General features: G+C 42.2%; 1 protein-coding gene across 2 annotated transcripts; it reads left to right on the forward strand.

The window, feature by feature from the left end:
- The first annotated feature begins 530 nt into the window (after positions 1-530).
- LOC134296214 (uncharacterized) lies at positions 531-15,630 on the forward strand. Of its 2 annotated transcripts, none has more exons than XM_062970484.1 (2): positions 531-8,990; positions 15,197-15,630. In XM_062970484.1, exon 1 carries the CDS (start codon positions 1,357-1,359, stop codon positions 2,530-2,532), a length of 1,176 nt encoding a protein of 391 aa, XP_062826554.1. In that variant the 5' UTR covers positions 531-1,356; the 3' UTR covers positions 2,533-8,990; positions 15,197-15,630. The 2 variants fall into 2 exon arrangements, 1 of the variants encoding a protein (XP_062826554.1); XR_010002832.1 differs by lacking the exon at positions 531-8,990 and adding an exon at positions 9,017-15,073.
- Positions 15,631-17,207: the final 1,577 nt, after the last annotated feature.

A 17,207-nucleotide genomic window follows, 5' to 3' on the forward strand; every position in this document is an offset into this window, starting at 1 on the left:
AATCAATCATCCTCAGCTTGAATCTAGCTGAATAACTCCTGTATTTACCTGTATTGGTATTTATGGCTAGTTGTATTGGGGAAGGCAGCCTCCTCGATGTAAACACTCCCCAGTGTTCCCTCCATGTACCTTTCTACCCTTCCCTAAGAGCTTTAATGCTTGCCAGTCCCTTTTAGCAAGGGCACTTCACTCACTCGCCCATCTGCCCATCCATCCAGTCATCTGTCCAAAACCCACCGTCCTTCCCACTCTCTCACACATTCACTCTGTTCTCCATCTATCCACTGACCATTCCCTTCCAAGAATGCTGCTTCAATGTAATGAAATATGTTAGTTATACATAGAGATGTCTATACTAAAACCCTTTACCAGTTGCCAATTACTTTCTGAGCAAAGTACAAAGTGTTGGGTTTGACTTTTAAAGCTCTACATGGTTTGTGTCCATGTTATCTGCAGGATTGTCTACTCCCATGTACAAGTAGGTCCTCTGGGAGACACATAATAATAATAATAATAATAATAATAATAATAATAATAATAATAATAATCATCATCATCATCATCATCATCATCATCATCATCATCATCCCCCCGCAGGTGCCACCTTGACGTGGTGTTGGGGCTTAACCATTCCAAAGATGCTGAGGGCTGTGTTGGCGGGAGTGTAACTACCGGCAGGTCCAACCAAGCCAGAGAGGCCTCAGCGGAGGAATGGAACAAAGAGCACCTAACCCATTAGCATTATGGAGAATCAAACCAAAACGAAGTCTATACTGGCTTGGTCGTCGCCCAGGATAAAAAGGACCGCGGTGGATGCTGCTGATTCTGGACATCCATCGACAAATGGGCTACGGAATAATCAAAACCCAAATGAACAGTCACAGAAGCAGCAGAAATATACAATGCCAGAAAACCGCACAGTCATGAAATGCAATTACAACTCTGAATCTGAAAAGCGTGGCTACCATAAAGCCAGAGAAAACTGCAACAACGAAGTTCTGGAAAGAGCTTTGGGAAAATAATAAGAACTACAACAAAAACGCTGGGTGGATAAAGGAGTTTGAAGGAAAATTCTCACAGAACAAAATGGAACAGATGGAAATAACAACTGAAATGATCAGCAAACGAGTGCAAAATGTCAAGAACTGGACATCGCCTGGTAGTGATCAACTTCATGGATTTTGGCTCAAACATCTGATTAGTTTACATGGAAAAATGGCCCAACAATTCAATGAGATGCTGCAGAAAGGAAGTATCAGTGAATGGCTAACAAATGGAAGAACATAACTGATACAAAAGTATCCAGCAAAAGGAGCAGCACCAGGAAACTACAGGCCAATAACGTGTCTGCCCACTATGTTTAAACTACTGACTGGCATCATAGCTGACAGAATTCAAGACTATCTTGAAGAAAAAAACATCTTGCCAGATGAACAGAAAGGCAACAAATGGAAAAGCAGGGGCACAAAAGACCAGTTATTGATTGACAAAATGATTCTGGAGAACTGTAAAAGCCGAAAAGCTAATCTTCACATGACGTGGATTGACTACAAAAAGGCCTTTGACTCACTCCCACACAACTGGATCATCAAGTGCCTGGACGCCATTGGGATTAGTAAAAACGTTGACACCTTCATTGAAAACATGATGGAGCACTGGAAAACTGAACTGTTTGTTGGAAATGAAAGCTATGGACTTGTCAACATCAGGAGAGGAATTTTCCAAGGAGACTCATTGTCCCCTCTGCTTTTCATTATTGCCATGCTCCCTCTGTCAACAATCTTACAAAAAACAAATCTCGGCTATCAAACATCTAAGAATTCTCACAAAAATGAAGGAAAAGCTGATAAGGAGAAGACCTGGCTATGGCTCACGAATGGGACCCTGAAAAAGGAGACAGAAGGCCTGATCCTTGCAGCCCAGGAGCAACCCATCAGAACAAATGCAATTAAGGCCAAGATAGAAAAATCAGCTGATGACCCAAAATGCAGACTGTGCAAGGAAACCGACGAAACCATTGATCATATTCTCAGCTGCTGTAAGAAAATCGCACAGACAGACTACAAACAGAGGCACAACTATGTGGCCCAAATGATTCATTGGAACTTATGCCTCAAGTACCACCTCCCAGCAGTAAAGAACTGGTGGGATCACAAACCTGCAAAAGTATTGGAAAATGAGCGCGCAAAGATACTGTGGAACTTCCGAATCCAGACTGACAAAGTTCTGGAACACAACACACCAGACATCACAGTTGTGGAAAAGAAAAAGGTTTGGATCATTGATGTCACCATCCCAGGTGACAGTCGCATTGACAAAAAACAACAGGAAAAACTCAGCCGCTATCAGGACCTCAAGATTGAACTTCAAAGACTCTGGCAGAAAGCAGTGCAGGTGGTCCCGGTGGTGATGGGCACATTGGGTGCCGTGCCAAAAGATGTCAGCCGGCATTTGGAAACAATAGACATTGACAAAATTACGATCTGCCAGCTGCAAAAGGCCACCCTGCTGGGATCTGCGCGCATCATCTGAAAATACATCACAGGGGAAATGTTCGACTTGTGATTTTGTGAAACGACATCCAGCATATCTATCCTATTTGCTGTGTCATAGAGAAGAAGAAGAAGAAGAAGAAGAAGAAGAAGAAGAAGAAGAAGAAGTAGTTTATTTGTATCCCGCCACCATCTCCCCCGGAGGGGACTCGGGGAGGCTCACAGAAATATCAAATACAAAACAATAACAATATACAATACATCAATAAACAATAACATACACCAATTGTAATATTTGCACATTAACCAAAAAGAATAAAAACACACTTATTAAAAACAAAGAATGTAAAAACAGTGGTTGTAATAGTAAATTAGCAAAGTGCACATTATAGGTTGTAAACTCAAAACATAGATAAAGTGCTCCAGATTTGTTTGAGGTCAATTTGGGATGAGAGGAGAGGTCAAGTAACCAGGAGAAGTGTGACCAATGCAGGAAAGGTTGAGGGATATAGTTATGATTATGATGGGGATGGGCGATCTTTTCAGGCTCTTCTGAAATGCCATCAGGGTGGGGGCTTGCCTGATCTCCCTAGGGAGCGAGTTCCAGAGCCAGGGGGCCACTACAGAGAAGGCCCTCTCTCTTGTCCCCACCAACCGTGCTTGTGACGGCGGCAGAAACGAGAGGAGGGCCTCCCCTAAGGAACGAAGAAATCATGCAGGTTCATAGGGGGAGAGACGATCACAAAGGTAGGTGGGTCCCAAACCGTTCAGGGCTTTGTAGGTAATCACCTGCACCTTGAATTGGGTCCGGAAAATGAACGACAGCCAGTGGAACTCCTTAAACAGGAGGGTTGACCGCTCCCTATATTGGGCTGCAGTTAGAAACAAGGCTGCCAAACATTGGACTAATTGAAGTTTCCAGGCCGTCTTCAAAGGCAGCCCCACGTAGAGCGCATTGCAATAGTCCAATCTAGAGGTAACTAAGATGTGGACCACCATGACCAAGTCAGACTTCACGAGGTATGGTCACAGCTGGCGCACAAGTTTTAATTGTGCAAAGGCCCTCCCGGCCACCGCCGACACCTGAGCATCAAGCATCAGTGCTGAGTCCAGGAGGACCCCCAAGCTGCGGACCTGCGCCTTCACTGGGAGTGCGACCCCGTCAAACACAGGTTGCCACCCAATACCCCGATCAGACATATGACTGACCTGGAGGACCTCTGTCTTGTCAAGATTATGTTTCAGCTTATTCACCCTCATCCAGCCCATCACAGCCGCCAAGCACTGGTCCAGTATCCGAGGGGCTTCCTTGGATTTCGGTGGAAAAGAGTAGTAGAGTTGGGTGTCATCTGCATAGAGATGGCACCTCACTCCAAAACTCCGGATGACCTCTCCCAGTGGTTTCATGTAGATGTTAAAAACCATGGGGGACAGAATGGAACCTTGCGGAACCCCACAGGTCAAGGGCCAGGTGTCCGAGCAGGTGTCCCCCAGCTTCACCAACTGGGATCGGCCCTCCAGGAAAGACTGGAGCCACTGCAAAGCAGTACCCCCAAGGCCCATCCTGGAGGGCCGACCCAGAAGGATACCATGGTCGATGGTATCGAAAGCCGCTGAGATGTCCAAGAGAACCAGCAGGGTCACACTCCCCCTGTCCAGTTCCCTGTGGAGGTCATCCACCAAGGTGACCAAAGTCGTCTCAGTACTGTGACCAGGTCTAAAGCTGGACTGCGATGGGTCCAGAAAATCAGTGTCATCTAGGAAACCCTGGAGCTGCGAAGCAACCACTCACTCCAGGACCTTGCCCAAAAAAAAGTAGGTTCGAGATTGGTCTATAATTGCTCAACATGGTCGAATCAAGGGAGGCCTTCTTCAGAATAGGTCTCACTATGGCCTTTTTAAGGGCAGATGGAAATTTACCTTGAGCCAGTGAGGAGTTAATTATCTTCACAAACCAATCTCCTAACCCTCCTCAGGCCGATTTAATTAGCCAAGAGGGGCAAGGATCCATGGCACAAGTGGTCGCTCTCACCGCACCAAGGATCCCGTCCACGTCATCCAGGTGAACAAGCTGAAACGAATCCCACAAAATAGGACAGAGAGGTGCCTCAGTTACCTCACTTGGCATTGCATCAAAGCTAGCGTCCAAGTCATGACGAATCTGAGCGACTTTGTCTGCAAAATGGTGCGCGAACTCACTGCACTGAGTTGCCAAGTCCTCAGGTGTCTCTGCACCCTTGGGAGGGTGGAGGAGCTCCCCGACGACACGGAACAACTCTGATGGTCTATTAGTTGCAGACGCTATGTGGGCAGTCATGAAGGTCTTCCTGGCTGCCTGCAAAGCCATGGAGTAGGCCTTAATAGCGGCACTAGCCCGTGCTCGGTCAGAGACGTCCTGAGTTTTCCGTCAGCGGCACTCTAGTTTCCTTCTTGAGCATTTCATCACTGCCAACGCCTCTGAGAACCAGGGAGCCGAAGTGAGTCTTCGCAATGAGAGGGGACATTCGGGGGCGATCATGTCAATTGCCCTGGACATCTCGCTATTATAGCGTTCCACCAAGGCATCGACAGGATCGTCAGCCTCCATGACAGGAGAAACCCCAAGAATCCATCAGGATCCATAAGTCTTCTGGGGTGGACCATCTTAATGGGTCCACCACCCCTGCGGAGATTCGAGGAGATTGTGAGTCTTAAACTGATCAGGTGGTGGTCAAACCATGGCAATAGAAGAATATTTGGCTCTTCCACTCTGACCCCACCATCCGTCACAACAAATACCAGGTCGAGTGTGTGACCAGCTTGATGGGTGGGACCAGATATCACTTGGGACAGCCCAATGGTTGTCATGGCAACCATGAAGTTTTGAGCTGCGCCTGTCAAGGTGACCTCAGCATAAATGTTAAAGTCTCCCAGCACTACCAGTTGCTGGGAAACCAACGCCACACCAGAGATCACCTCTGCTAGCTCGGGCAGGGAGACTGCTGTGTCGCGGGGTGGACGGTACACCAGCAGAATCCCTAAGCTGTCCTGGGTACCCACTTTAATGCGATGCCTAGGGCACCTTTGGCCCCTGACCCTGTGGCCCTTACTGTCCAGGACGAAGAAGACTTGGGTTTTTTCCCATGTCAGCAAGATTCAACTCCTTTCCAGATGCCTCATGTTGACATTTCTGAGCCAGAGCCAATTAAGGATACCCTTGAAACTGTGCCGGTTCTCCCAGATTCTCCGGAAGGTTTAGTGTTTGATCGTAGGGCATTTGTACAAACAGAAAGATCGCAAAGACAAAGTTTGAGGAGAAGCGCCAGATTAGCGGAGCGTGGAGACTATGGCTAAACCCTGTTCTCTTGGGAAGAATTTGGGAGTTAGACACCTGGCTGTGACTGTGACAAGCTCAGTTCTCTTGGGAAGTTTTAGGAGTCAGGCACCTGCTTTGGGGGAGCTTATGAAGTTCAATAAAAGTACTGCGCTGAGAACCTTCCTTTGCGGTGTCAACTTTACCTCTGACTGGAAAGTAACATCGTCTCTAGCTCCTGGAATTCAAGTGGCCTGAAGGTGCGCTACTCTTGAGTAGACCGGGTGCCGGTCTACCTCCCTGCCCAAGTTTGGACTGTGTTTTGGCTCCTGTCCATCTAGTTCCTGCCTTGCTTTGAAATCCTGTTTTTGGACATTTACTCCAGAGAACACTTATTGCCTCTTTGATCCTTTTTCCCCACTCAAACTCAGCCGAGTATTGAGTATACTCGGCTGAGTTTGAGTGTGTTTCGGTTTTGGGACTTTGGACTCTAATACTGGACATAAGACTATCACTTATTGGACTAATTTTAATCTTTTCCGGAAGGTCAATTGCTTATTCAACTTTGCTGCTTATTTCCTTTTGGAACTTTATTTGCTTTAAGAAAGATATTATATTGTTATTGGTCTCTGTGTTGGTTTTCAGTGCTCTCGCTGCCTTGGGGCGTAACACTTAAGATGAACACACTCAAAACCTGCAGATTGTGGGATGGTGCACCTGACAAGGGAGATGGACTGCTGAAAGACCACCGCAACCCCACCTCCCCGCCCCCCGGATCTGGCCTGCTGTTGCACCCCAAAACCTGGAGGACACAGCTGGGTGAGATTTACCCCACCGAGCTCGTCCAACCAGGTCTCGGTGATGCAAGCCAAGTCCGCAGCTTCATCAAGAATCAAATCCTGGATAATAGATGATTTACCATTGATGGACCTGGCATTGAACAGCAGAAGCTTCAATCCGAGGGGACTGTCATGGAGACTACCACATCTAACCTTATCCAGGGTTGCAAGAACTCTGATGCGCTTATCCCTGGGTCGATGGTGATTTTTCCTCCCCCTCCCCCACACGACCTCAATAGTCTCCCCCCGACCCTGGACCACCCCACCCCCTGGGGAACAGGGAGATGAGAACTGAGAGTAGGGCACCCTAGTCAGCTCTCTGTAACTGGAGAGCTACACGAGGATGGATTGTGTCCACGATGAGGCAGTAATGGTGATGGTGGTGGTGAGGGGAGTGAGCTATCAGAAAAGTTGGATTGGCTGAACAAAATCAGTATCTGAGGGTGGGAATCGGGAGTGGATTGGGTAGTGGATGAAAACAAAGAAGTGGAGATTTGACAATTTTCTTCGAATGAAGGGGACCTAATTGGGGAGCTACGGGCACTATTAATATTTGAGGTGATATGAACTCGAGAGGGTGGTACCAAGCCTACCACTAAGGGGCAGATCAAGGAGTCTAATACGACTCTTCTAAGATTAATTCCCCATGATTGTAATAGGGGTTTAAGTGCCCAAAGCTCTTCTGTTAGTGAGCTATCCTCAAAGGTGGTAATGAGGAAAATAAAGAGGTCTTGTAATTGGAAGTCCCTACACAGCCAAGTAACAGTCTTCAATTTGACTGGGGTTAAGCTCTTAGATAGTATCTGGGCTAGGAACTTCTGAACCGCTCTCCTAGAGGTCCATCTACCCCTATTTAATCCTGAATCTGTGATCTCGAACGCCAATTTCTCCTTTTGGAGGAGAAGATTTTGATTTTGATGGCGCTTCGGGACCGATGGACAGGAAACAGACTCTGATGTTAAATTTGTAAATGATCTTAACACACCCAAATCTACTACACTACACCCAGCCTTCCCCTCAGCCCTGCAAGAGCACGTGAAGAGAAAAGGGTCACAAATAAAAGTTGTTGCTGTTGTGATGATGACAATGATGCTTTCTTGTGATATGTTGTGGTAGACTCAAGAAACATAGGAGAATATATCTAAACCATAGATCAGTAGTTTGTAGCATCTGAATTTTTGTTTTAAAGAAAATTAAACATGTCCCTACTTTATACTTTAATTGTAAAGAAAAGCAAATAGTTCCTTGTTTACATTCAAAGTGTTGCCTCCTGTTGGCTCTTTTCCACATCTTTAGACATAAGGAGCCTTTTAAAAATCTAGATTTTTTTTTAAGATTCCCAAAAAGAACAGCACTGATCTAACTGTAAAGCAGGTCAAGAAAGAGGAAATGAGAGGCTGGAATGAGGATTGATTGTGTCCCAAGCTTTTCTAATAAAAATAATGATCTAGCTCACTTTTGTACAGCATTTGTTTGTACAAAACTGAGCTAAAATCTGCAGGGAAGTATAAATGACAATCCACAATATGGGAATTGTTGAATAAACTGCTAAAATATATAATTAAACATTTTGTATGTCGACTGACCCACCTGATCTGTTATAAAACAAATTAATGAAAAAACATACACTGGTGAAAGAAAATATGGTACAACTGAAGTACAACTCACATACTGTCCTGATGCCAATTCCAAATATTAAATTGGATGATAAGCCCATCATTAGAGCTAAGCAAATAATTCACACACAGTGAATAATTTATTTAACAATCTTAGTTCCTTTTTTATGTATACAGAATATCCGTGAGTAGATTGCAATTACCCTGAATTTATTCATTATTCACATTTACTGCAATGTATGTGAATCTCTTTTTAAATTCAAGAGCTTTTCACGAGATGGCCCATAAAGCAACATCCTCAAACTGAGCTTTGCTGATTTCAAATAGAGGTACTAACTGATCATCATTTCTAGTTTTCAAGTAAGGTACTCATCATTTTAGAATAGAAACTAAATGTGGTAAGACTAAGTATTTGGCTTTACTATTTAACAGAGCATGTCCAAATATAAGTCACCCATTTTTCTCTAGTTTCAATCTCATAGTTTCCTAATGGATGAATATCAGAAGGCAGTCTTAAGAAAGAAACAAAAATTCTTATTATAGTAGCCAGTAATGGCAACTTTTGTGTTCTAGAGTTAATTTTTAAAACTGTGTTTCTTCATGGTGGAAAAATCTCCCTATTTATAACTGGCAGGAGGACCATATTCTGTGTCCCACTGGTGGGGCAACATAAAGTGGGAGGAGATGGGAGAAGGATTTCTTCACTGCAGCACCCCCATTGTGGAATGCCCTGCTTTGGTGGAAAAACAAGGTAACAAAGTTGGTTTCTTTCCCATTATATAGTTTTTTATTAAACTGTTTAGGGCCTAATTTATTTCCAAATGTATAAGCATATGGTTTTAAATTGTTTTGGTCTGCAAACTATTGCTTTGGTTAATGTTTTACTGAATTTATGTTGTTTATGGTTTTAATCTGGAAATGTTCTACATTGTTTGTATTGTATACTGCCCTGAGATGCCATGCCACCTCCTCCTCCTCCACATCCCTTTTCTCTCCCCCCTCCTTTCCCGATCTCCTTCTGTTCTAGGAAGAAACTGTTAAAAACATACCGTTTTGCATCAGTTCCTAGAATAGAAGGGGATTTGAAATTCTCTCAGGCAAGAATATCAGTCACTTTCTTTTCTCTTGAAGAAAACACTATATTTGAAATCGTGGCTGGAATCCCTTGGATGATAAATACAAGTGCCAACTCATGTTACAACAGCCTATGCAATTTTTGAGGAGAGTGTGCAAGGAGGTGTCCAGTACTTTCTTCCGCAATGATATTTCAGATGAATTCAAGTAAACTATCAGATGCCAGACTGTGACTTCACAAACAATTAGTTCCTGGGTGAGGTTGGGGATGTTGACCAATATATGTCACTGCAACTGATGGCACAAAGAAGTCCACTTCTGGGTTACCAGGAAAAACCAGAAGCTAATATGCTATTTGTGCTTCCAGTTGCAGAATCAGTCTGGACAGTGCCTCAACATTCCTCACGCTTTCCCAACCCTGAAAGCGTCATGGAGATATGTTCTGGTAGCTCCCAGATCAACTGTGCATGCAGATGAGGAGTCAGAAATTTATTTTGTTCTGTTTTGGGGTCTATTAAGCTTAGTACTATTCCAGCAAACTATGTTCCACTTAAAAAGAGCACAGCAAATAGTGTTTTATTTTTATCGAAAATTCCAAAAGGTGTTTATACAAAACTCCACATGGGATTTAAAAAAGCATACATTGGCTTATGGATGCAAACAAAACAATTGGTAATATTTTAATCTATTAAACAGTGGGATATCACTATTTTCATATATCCACTGGCTACAAGATCAAAGATCTAGTTAAAGTAATTATCTGCATTATTAGGGGAAAAACTTAGGAGGAAAATGAGCAGTGGAGATTGATATTTAGAGTGGTCAGTATATTTCTATTCTTGGGTAGCATTTGATCAGTCACAACAAAGCAGTTGCCACATGTGTTTAGACATTCAGTATCATCTGGCATTAAAAACTGAACTTCTCATGTAGTGAAACCAAGAGATGATAAGTCATGAGGAAGCCACATTTTCTTAAACTTCTCTCCATATATGTTGATTAGGAAAGAGGCATCTATTGCATCTTCTTTCAAATTAACAAATAGTAAGCTGTCCAGGGATTTGACTTGAGAGGAGTATTTCTTTCTATTGTTGAGCATATGTTTTACATGCAAAAGGCAGAATCAATTTTTGGCTTCTCAGTGACTAAAAGCCTAACTAGTGAAATCCAAACTCATAAAACAATGCTATTCCAAATTAAATTGTGATCAAATAGCCAAATTAAACAAACAATCAATTTTTAGTTTTAAAACTATTTCTCTGCATCCCCTCCCTACATGAATTAGGTACATTAGAGAAGATGATCTTTGTCTAATTTCGATAGCCATCTCAACAATCTCACTTAGTCTAGTCTTCATTTCCTCGCCATGAGGGGTGGAGCCTTGGTGAAAGTGTACCTCATCCATTCATATGGAAAGCAGTAGCAATCTTGTAAAAAGTTAGTTAATAAATATAGAATTTCATATTTATGATTTGGTTGATATGCTTCTCTAAATGATTTCTTCACATATTTAACATTGCAAACTTGGCAGAACTTCACTTTGTCTAATTAATCAGCTCTATCTAATAGTTACATTGCAGTGAAGATTATTAAAAAAATACTTCCTCTTAAAATACATACGTCCTTGGCTTGAAAATCTTGGTGCATTTTAATTATTCAGATGTTTTAACTATTTTTATTAATTCCTGCCCTTATTTTTCAGAAGCCAAAAAATACCTTTTAAACCCTCTTTAACACCAGATCCATGAATGATGCATAAAACATTTAACACTTATTTTCAGGGTATATTATCTCTTGCCAACTCATTTATTCTCATGCTGATCATCTTGCTTTAAAGGTCTAGTGTTCTGAGGTACTAAAGCATTTCTGGAAGCAATCACATTTGTGGTAATTAGTCAGTTGAATAGTCATGAGGGATGGGATACACTCCTTCATCCTGTCAGTTCAAAGTTCTGAATTGTTATACAAACAGCTACCTTATCTTACAATTCATCACACAGTAACTAAGATTCTAAGCCATATTCTTTCAGTACTGCCTTTAGTGGTAGCAGTTTTCTCAATCTATGCACATAAGGCCTGGAATAGAGATTGCCTGGTTGGCATTGCTACCACATATCAGGTGACAAGTAGATTATAATCCCCAAAAGATCAACTGATCTTGCATGCCCTGAGAGAGGAAAGTTACATCAGACTGTGTTGGTCTAGTGTGGAGATTGTCTGGTTGGCATTACTACTGTGTAATGTGTCTGGAGTATTGTTAATCCCAAAAAGGTCAATTTGGCCTGACAGAAGGTCAACTAGGAGCTGGGAATTTGCCATGGGGCAAACTGAGGGCTGGGTGATTCCCCCATATAGAGAATGTGTTCAAATGGCTGGAACTGTACAGGGCCGATGGAGTGCACCTCTTGGAGGAGGGGAACATTTTAATTCTGGATGATTTAAATGGGGATAAAGTACATGTTGGCCAGTCTAGTGGGAAAAGGGAATCAGGAATACACCTTCCCTTTTTGGTAGCATGGTAAGGGTTAAATAGTCCCAGTAGACATTGTGATACCTTTATGGGGTTCTCTGGGGGTGAAGACTGGCAATCAGGGGATCCAACTGAGTCTTGGGGGGATCTAAGTCTTGACAGGAGATGGAGGAATTGGGGGGAGAGTCAAGGGAATTCATGTGAAGAGCTGGGAGCAGCTGTGGGGGATGGTGATGTGACGGTGGTCAGTTCATCTTCTGATGATGGTTTGTAGATAAAAGTGGGTTCGGGGGTGAGGGGTCTTTGCAGAAGGCAAGGTGTTGTTGTGTGTTCGTGTGCTGGGTATTAGTAAAGATTCTTGTAGACTTGCTGTTGCCTGTTTCGTGTTCGGCGTTGGATTCAAATCTGCAGTTTGGTCCTGGACCGGTTTAGCTAAAGACGCTGCTTCTGTGGACACTGGAGTGACGCTGTTTTGGATTTCTCCTGCTTTGTCTCTGGACTTTGGCTGATGACACTTCTCTTCCTGCGACTCCTTTTGTTAACCATTTGTGTACTGTGCTTTTTTGTTTTGCCTCAGAGCGCTTTGTTTGACTTGTTGCTCTTTGCATCCAGTTAATCTGGATTATATTTCTGTTAACCTTTTGGACCAGGTCTGGTTTGGTTTTTTGAGTTTGGACTAGTGGAACTGCATTTTAGTTTCTCTGTGTCCCTTTTCTTTTGTTTTAATAAACTCTGTTTTGAAGTCACTTAAGTCTGGCTGCTAAGGTGTCTGTGATTCCAACATTGGAAATGTGAGTTTCAAATAATCCTTGTTGTGAATGAGCCTTCTGGGGTCAATGATACTACTGATAGTAGCAGGAAGAGAAGAAAGACTTCTCAGGAGCAAGATTCATTTGAGGAGTTACAAAGAAAGAGGCTTAAAGAGATATTTGAGGAATCAACAGATGAGGATTCATTTGAGGGTTTTGAAGGGGATGAGGGGCTTGAAATGGATGTTGGGGATGTGGCACGGGCTGAAGAGGATGGCATGGAGTGGACACGTGCTCCAGAGGATTGTGATGGGGAGACTTGGCTCACTGGTAATGGGGACGCTGAGGAAATGTGGGGTCCTTCAGGATTGGACCCAAGGTGGTCTAATTGGAGGAGTGGGGATAGTTTCACAGCTGAGGGTAGGTCTGGGCGTCCACAGGGTGGTTTCAGCTCAGATGAGGAATGGGAACAACCTGTGGGAAGGGCGGTGCCCAGCTCAAGTTCTGAAGACGAATTGTAAATAAATTGTGGGCATTTGGCCATTGGGCCCTTGCGTGTGGCAAGGTGGTTGTTGGGCGCCATTAGGTTTCGTGTTCGTGTTCCTGAAGACTGGCTTGAGACTGTGTAACCGACGTAAGTTTATTCTGGGTTACTTCTACGACGGGGGTTGGAACTGTGTGGATTAGACTGCATTGTGATTACTGTCTGCATTAGATCGCCTCCGTCGTTTTGGCTACTTGTGTCAACCCATTGACCAGGACTTTGCTGTGATGACCTCATCTTGGACCTTGGACTGGACATCGTTTTGGCATTATTCTTCGCTCCCTATTCTGGCTTGGTTTAGTTCTCAATCCTGTAACTACTCTCCGTTACCGAGCGCTGGCTTCGTTCCTGACCCTGAAGTAATGCTCCACTCTCAATTCCGGCTTGACTCCTGGTTCTGCAGTTACTTTCAGTTACCGACCGCTGGCTTCGTTCCTGACCCTGAAGTAATGATCCGCTCCCAATTCTGGCTTGACTCCTGGTTCTGCAGTTACGCTCTGTCACGGGTCCTTGGCTTGGCTTCTGACCCTGCAGTAACTCTTTGCCCTTCATTACTTGTTTTTGGCACCGGGTTGTTTGTGCTGCTTCCGGTGGCAAAGTTCAGCCCGGTTTGGGACGCTGTTTGTTTTGAATCTTTGAACTCTGTTTTGTACCCAGTTGGGATTCTGTTTATTTTGGTTCCTTGGGAACTCGGCCCGTAGTTTGTTTTGCCTTCTCCATTTTGTCCTGCAACTTTGAGCTGAATCTAAGCAGTTTTGTTTTAATCCGGATTATAGCTCTGGATAATCTGGATTATTTTCCAGTTTGATTTTTTGGAGTTTTTTCAGTTTAAATGTCTGTTTCACACTGAAGTTTAAGTGTCGCAAGCTCCTGTGTTTGTTTTAAGAGCTTTTTTGAGTTGTTTTTACAATAAACTGTATTTTCATCCATTGGCTGGCATCTGACTTTGACAATTCTGTTTTTGTTTTCTCTTTAGTAAGTTCTTACTACATCTGTATTGACATCTATCTTTCCCAATTTAATGGAATATGCATTAATAGGTCTATTCATATTTCCCTGAACATCAAAGGCTTACTTACCAAACAAGCAAATCAATTTGTCCGACCTTTTTAATTAGTAAGATGAATGTAACCAGTTTGGTGGAGTACTTGGTTTATCCATTATGTGACATTACTGGAAATCTAACAAGACAGCAATACTGAAATTACAGCATTAACCAGCTATACATAAATAAAATATAGAGTCTTTGCTACTTCCCATGTTAGGTGATCATTACATTTTAACTCACAAAGAACTTTTAAAACAGTTGACTGAACATTTTCAGTAATGATGAAACATAGACAGTTAAACAATAAAAAGGGATAGCAGCTTTAAAAAATATAAATACAATTGTTAATAGATTTATAAAGTATTTTTCAACATTGATAGTGTCAGTCAGAAACCTCTATGGTCTTTATGTATGTGTAAGCACCATAATTACAGAACTCAGTCATACCCACTTACTGTTCCCCTGTCACTTGGGAAGCAGCCAACTTCCATTTCCACATACACACATATCAGTGAACCCTATTGCAACAGATAGGAAAAAAACCCTGTCACATTCCCCTGGCACTAGATGGGGGACTCACCCAATATCAGGGGCTAAGGTTTAATCAAACAAACACAAAATAAGCCAAGACCTTATTTTCTGATAAGGAAAAATAAAGCCTTGGGTTTTTCAAAGGTCTGACCATCAACACAGAATTTTTAATTTATCAGAATTCTTAGAATGATGTTCAAGAATTCAAGAGTACAAACAGAGTTCTGATGTCAAGCCAGATAGTCAGGGATTAAACAGAAGTCCAAGGCCATAAATCAAAGTCAGGAATTTAGTACAGGATTCAAAGTCAAAGATTCAGGATAGAATAGGATCCAGAACAGGATTACAGGAAGAAAGTTATAGTCCAAAATTCTAACCCAAGGGAAGCAAAGCCAAGATCCAGTACAAGTATACCAAGGTAGGATGTTACTAAAGAACTATCTCTTCCAGATCTCTTTTTATCAAGATCTCTGCTGCTGCTCATTGCAGCAAGCCTGCAAAGATAATCTGAGAAGCCCCTGATGCTTTCTTTTTTGTGTAGGTCAGATTAACCCTTTCTAAGCGTGCTGTAACACCAAGAAGAGTCCTCCTCCACTGAAGACCTGCCCCCAGCAGCAGCTGAGTCAGACCAGACAAACTGCTGACCAAGACATTGTGAGCCACAGCCGGCCAGTAGGATCCATGGTGTGATCAGAGACTGCAGCAAAGTGGAGCATGGGAGAAGACAGTAAAGGTGGTTATGCAGCAGTGTCGAACTGCACTGCTGGGTGGTCAGGTTTCAGTCTTTGCAGCAGCCAAAGTGTGTTGTGCCTGTCTGACTCATACCAGGGTCAATTCAGCATACACTATGGCATATTGGCCAAGAATAGAGGGTCAGTGTAGATCCACTCTAGCAGAACTCAGGACTAAGATATTTATTTGTCTAGGTTCTGGTTTTGATTTATTTTGCTATTAAAATAATTGGATTGTAATAACTCTGTGTTCTGCTGGTATATGTTTGTGGTACTAAATTATTGTGGTCACTTCTTTTTCTCTTAAAAAGCTTCTTACCATACAGAATACTATCTTTATTTCTCTTCTCCAGGTTGCTTTTCTTTCTTTGTGACAGTCTATTCCCCTTTGAGATTATATCAATAACACAAAAGCAGTAGCATCATCATATTAAGAACCAGTTGCAAGCAACTGGTCCAGAAGGCTTTTCAGAGTTTTATGCGGAGATTTCCTTTTTTTTGTTGTTGTTCTTTTTCCTCTTTTATCTATTTGTTTTGTACCCAATGAATATTCCATTAGCTAATTTCAGATCATAATTAATTTACTAAAACACTGGATCTTTTTATAAACAGCTTAGCTATCTAACAGAACAAAGAGACAAAGGTAACATTGTGGCAATAAGTATTTGGCATTTACTGAGTAAAATTTATAAAGGTGTAAGACTTAACATTTCTAACAGCAACTCTGCAAAACAAGATATCCAAATCAAGCCAAATGCATCCATTCATTAATTTACTTGGACTTGCTTTTTTAGACAACTTGACTCTCAAAGTGATTTACAAGAATTAAAATACAACACTGAGATATTAGATACTTGGTTATGTTCATGTTAACCCTTGCTGATATTTGGCAGCTGATAACATACTCTCTCTTTACTTCAGAGAGCAGGGAGTGGTGAAAAGGAAGTGGCACACTAATTCCAAGGCAAGCTTATAGTAAAACAGATTCTGGCCTGCAGAAAATCAGATTCACACACATTTAGATATCTGCGGCAGACTCCTGCTCATGCATGAAAAGAAAGTTCTTAGTAAAATGGCATCCCATCCTAAATGGCTTCACAAAAACTGAGACTTGTAACAAAATTCCCAGGGTTTTAGCCAGCCAGCTTATTGTACACTGTTGCGTTCTATATCTTCCCTATGTTCTTCAATCCTTTTCCCAACTGTGAATCTATAGTTTATGTCCACTAAGCAAGTTTATTCTCATTTGGGTTGTTCAAGGCAGGGACAGGCAGATGGAATGAGCATTTCGTTTTTACCATCTGCTCCTTGGTGGAAGATTGAACAGTCTTCATTTGAAATCCTAACTACAAATATTAAACTTGTTTAGACTAAAACTCAAAATTGATTAATGGCTCTACCAAATAAGGAATTACCAGATAAAAGGTATACTATTTTTTATTGGACTTCTAAACATGAGTAGAAAAATACATAAACCTTTCAGTCATCCAAAACTCTTCAGCAAGTATGACAAAATATGAAATGGGGGATAAATCATTCAGGCTGAATGTTTGAGGTGCTGCAAAAGGAGTAGATCTATTGAGCATCTAGCAAAATCTATAATAAAACTGGATACTTGTCTCAAAAATTGGCTATGGAAAAATATTTTTAAAATGTTTTTAAAAATGGTCAAAATATATTTTTGAGTCTTGGGCAACACTCGTAATAAGAATCCTAAATAGACAACAATGCAATACAGGACTTTTTAGGTACAAAACTGCACATGGTTGTGTTCTGCAGAAGATGCTTTAATTGAGACTGTATTATGTATTGAAATGTCAT

Source organism: Anolis carolinensis, chromosome 2 (genome assembly GCF_035594765.1).
Source record: "Anolis carolinensis isolate JA03-04 chromosome 2, rAnoCar3.1.pri, whole genome shotgun sequence".
Lineage (NCBI taxonomy): Eukaryota > Metazoa > Chordata > Lepidosauria > Squamata > Dactyloidae > Anolis > Anolis carolinensis.

What these genes read in the sequence shown, in the direction of transcription:
- LOC134296214 (XM_062970484.1), top strand. Translation starts at nt 1,357, where the DNA reads ATGTTTAAACTACTGACTGGCATCATAGCTGACAGAATTCAAGACTAT.